Source organism: Rhamphochromis longiceps, linkage group LG18 (genome assembly GCF_057381845.1).
Source record: "Rhamphochromis longiceps isolate RC_006_pf linkage group LG18, R_longiceps_female_GT1.1, whole genome shotgun sequence".
In the NCBI taxonomy this organism is placed as follows: domain Eukaryota; kingdom Metazoa; phylum Chordata; class Actinopteri; order Cichliformes; family Cichlidae; genus Rhamphochromis; species Rhamphochromis longiceps.
Window position 1 is genome coordinate 28,304,890 of NC_140574.1, and position 3,878 is coordinate 28,308,767.

Genomic DNA, 3,878 nt, shown 5'->3' on the forward strand with positions numbered 1-3,878 from the left:
GCCCCGTGTTTTATGGTTTCTTGTCTCCCGGAAACCGTTTTCGAGCAGCTCGGAAAAGTCTCGCTCAAACACAAAAACGGCAATACATTACAACAGGGATCCGTGCTCTGTGATTATGTGCCGGGAGCGATGAAATGTGGTATTACTGATATGAGCTCAGGCAGTTGAGATACGGTTGACAGCTTGAGGATATGGTTTATGTATTGCGGGTTTCGATTGGTATCGAGTGGAGGAGCTCGGAGCTGCAGGTAAGGATGCGGCCCTGAGGTGGAGCGGTGATTTACAGAGGGGAGATGTGAGGGGAGCGGGCGCCTCCCCTGTCCTATCGCATATATGCGGCAGCCGAAACTGTGAGGGGGCGTCCTGCCGAGGCAAGAGAGCATTAATATGGATCAGCCTCCTAACCACATCATCAAGCCTCTCACACTGAGTTAAGTGTTAAATTCATCACACATCGTTTCATCTCTCGTGACGATCAAACGCCCATTTGTGACTCTGGATGGAACTCTTAGCTTTGTAACACTTTTTTACACACTCACACTAACACACTCCTTCGCTATCCCTGACACACACACAAATACACCGCCCCCATCCTTACCCCCTACCCCCGCCCGAGGCAGCTCCGTGACATCAAAAGGAGCTAAGCGCTTTGCATCGTGGGTAAGATCTGGGAGCGTGACGGCTACAGAGTCTTTAGTCTCATTAAAGAGTTCTAGAGCTGCAACTCTCACATTAAAGAACTCTGGAAACTTCTTTCTGCTCATCCCTTTGGAGCAGCTGCCAGACGTGACACTTCTCAAAACTGTTTTTGAGCGGAAAAGAGAAGAGAGGGTGATCCCGAGTAAACTCGCCGATGTGAACGCCGTGTATTTACAAACGGGCTACAAAGTCATTTGGTCAATTAGAGAAGGAAAAGAGAAGGACGCCTTTAATGTTTACTTAAAAGAAAAAAAAGTTTATTCAGTGATATTGCACTTCGAGATCACTTCTTCAATGCTTTACATGGAGATGAAAGTTTCTGAGACGATACGTGCAGTACATTGTTTTAATGAGAGCTTCTCATGAAGGCGAAAGAGAGATAAAGGGTTGGAAAACATGCGTTTAAGATGCAAGTTAAGACTGCTATTATTGGCTGAAGGCACATTTATTTACAGAAAGCAAAAAATGAATGAAAAAGGCTGCTTATCAGCGCTAAAAATACAAGCTCACCTTGCTTTTCCTAAATGCGGGTAGTTTTACATGCTTCCTTTTTATGTGGTGTAGAGCTGCACATCATAAGCTGTGTGATCTTGATGGAAATCAAGTGTGTGTGTGTGTGTGTGAGGTCATGACTGCCCTAGATTCTTTACCATGCATTGATAATGTGTGGTCACAGCAACCTGCTGAGGATGAGAAGCCACCATCTTCCTTTTCTAAACTTTATCCTTCTCCTATCTCTCCTCCCCCATCCCTCCTGCACTCTACCATCTCTCACGTGGGGGGGGGGGAGGCTCACACCAGACCCAGGATGCGTGCCACCCACCAGTTGCAGGGCATGATAACTCGGCAGGCCACCCTGCAGCCCCTGTAGTGGTAGGGCCATGGGTGGAAGCCTTGGAGAGGCTCGCAGATCCTCTGACAGTGGGTGTAGCCGCGGCGGCACTCTCTGCAGCACACGCCCTCGTGGTCCAGCCTGGGGTCGATGTTCATGTCCTGCTCGCCCTCGAGGCCTCTCTGAGAGGAGGGAGAAGAGAGGAGAGCGGTCAGAGTGAGGCGTTCTTCGGCAAAAGCTTGTTTTAAACCAATTAAAAATGGATTTCCGACAGGCTGTGATGGGGGAGGAGGGGATGTTGTCAGATGTGGGTTTTTGTTGTCAAATATTTTCTTTTTTCAGAAACGGCGCTTGCTGTTTACCCCGTTCTGTGGTTGTCAGGAGTGGGTTTGGTGGGGTTTGGGTGGAGGATTAGAGAAAAAAGAAAGTGGGGCCTGTAATGAAGGGGTGAGGATGCATGTGTGTATGCATGGGACTCTGTGTGTGCTTAGCAGGGGCAAAGGGGCTGCTGAAGAGGAGGAGGTGGTGGGATGTTGTGGAATTATTCATACAGCCTCAATGCTGAAAGGAATGCTTTGGACAGCCACACACAGAAAACCGCACGCACAGACTACACGCCCACGCATACACTCAGATTTGCAGTGACAATCCGGGCCCCTCCACCGTGACCCCGGCATCTGCTGCCGCTCGCGCAGCTGTGAGAATCCCTCGCTGGGAAAAGCCGTCTCAGGTAGGCCTCAGATCTGATCGGACAGCTGCGACGCCACGGCCCAACGTAAACACAAGAGAAGAAGAAAAAGAGGAACCGTGTGAGTCACGTTTGTGTGTGTGACTCACCTGATAGGGGTTCTCAGGGTTGAACTCCGCTTCCACGTCCTCCTCCACCTCCTGACCTGCGGCTCCGGCTGCCTGGCGGCGCTGACGGGGGGCAGCCCTCCTCTTCCTCTGGCCGCCTGCACACATCACACTCTCAGTATCTGACAGCAGACCAAATCTAGGAGCAGAATGGCACTAATGTGGCACACAGCCGTTTCTCAGGCAGCATTTTGAAGTCCGCAGCTGAAGCAGAAGGAAAATTGTGTTTTGAGAACTTTTGACCTCTCAGCACGCTAAGAATTCTACACTCAGCAGCTCAGAAACTTCAAAAGGATTTCTGCCTTTCTTTCTTTATAGCCTGTTTTTCTCTCTCTCTCTCTCTGTAGCTTAAACAGCTGCGATGTTAAATGAGAATGCTTGAGACTGTTTGACCCATATTCTCTTTGTTTTTTGTAAAAACAAGAAAAAATGACTGTTTTCTTGTCTTTTTAAAAAAAAAAATCCATACTACTGAAAAATCTGTTTGCTTACTACTCGAGAAGGTGGGACGGAGCCAGAAGATTGGCAGGTCGCCGCACAAGTCCTTGATCTTGTTGCTGAGGAAACCAGAGTCCGAGAGGGGTGTTTCAGCTGCTACCCAGATCAAATCATCGTCGAACTTGGCCGGGATCACTTCATCCTCCTTTTGTGGGTGGGAAAAGCAGATGAGACTGATATGCAAGTAAAAATCTTTCAAAACACACACACACGGCTGCCAAAGGTGTAACATCACACTTCTTGTATCTTGTTATGCTTTAAACAGTCCACACTCTCTGCATCCTGCCCAAGTCTAATCTGAATTAATGCTGCGCTGTTAGTGCTTTTATGTGAACATAAAACAGAGTAGTAAAAAGGGAGCCCTTGAGGCTTTAGTGTACACATTTCCCTTTTGCGCTGACGTCTCGCTGTACACACAGTGTCAGAACTCATCAGCTTCTGAAGAGAAGAGACTGGATGTCCTAAATTTGCAGGTTTCTGCAGATCAACTAATGAGGTTTGCAGAGGAGACACTGAATAAACATACATACTCTGTATCCACAGCCTGCCAGGTGAGGCACGGGTGAGGGTGGGGTGGAGGCGGCTCTGTGGGGATGAATTTGCCCAGAGGCGTTTGTTCCTGAGGGCTGCGCTACACAAGCCACAGACATGTTTATGGACTGTTATCCTCCAACCTTTTAGAAGCGCTGCTCTGTGTGTGTGTGTGTGTGTGTGTGTGTGTGTGTGTGTGTGTGTGTGTGTGTGTGTGTGTGTGTGTGTGTGTGTGTGTGTTTTCTCTCTCAGCTCAAATGATTTGCTGGAGGGACAAATAAAAGCGGGGGTCCTTCTTCACTGTTTGACTGACTGATAAGAGTTTATCTGACCCACTCTCTCTCTCTGGAAGGAGGTGTGTGTGTGTGTGTGTGTGTGTGTGTGTGTGTGTGTGTGTGTGTGTGTGTGTGTGTGTGTGCTTATCTAACCCATATTTGCCATCACTCTAAATTATAGCAAATGA

At 48.4% G+C, this 3,878-nt stretch overlaps 1 protein-coding gene across 1 annotated transcript in view; it reads right to left on the minus strand.

Annotated features, from left to right (window-relative positions):
- Positions 1–1,240: 1,240 nt before the first annotated feature.
- The window catches only part of LOC146648571 (leukocyte cell-derived chemotaxin 1-like), an 8,116-nt gene continuing 5,478 nt past the window's right edge, over positions 1,241–3,878 (minus strand). The window contains exons 5-7 of the mRNA XM_085388024.1: positions 2,879–3,029; positions 2,369–2,484; positions 1,241–1,713 (exon numbers count right to left, since the gene is read on the minus strand). Of these exons, the coding sequence (XP_085244150.1) occupies positions 1,492–1,713; positions 2,369–2,484; positions 2,879–3,029 (489 nt within the window). The 3' untranslated portion in view covers positions 1,241–1,491. The remainder of the gene's footprint in view (positions 1,714–2,368; positions 2,485–2,878; positions 3,030–3,878) is intronic.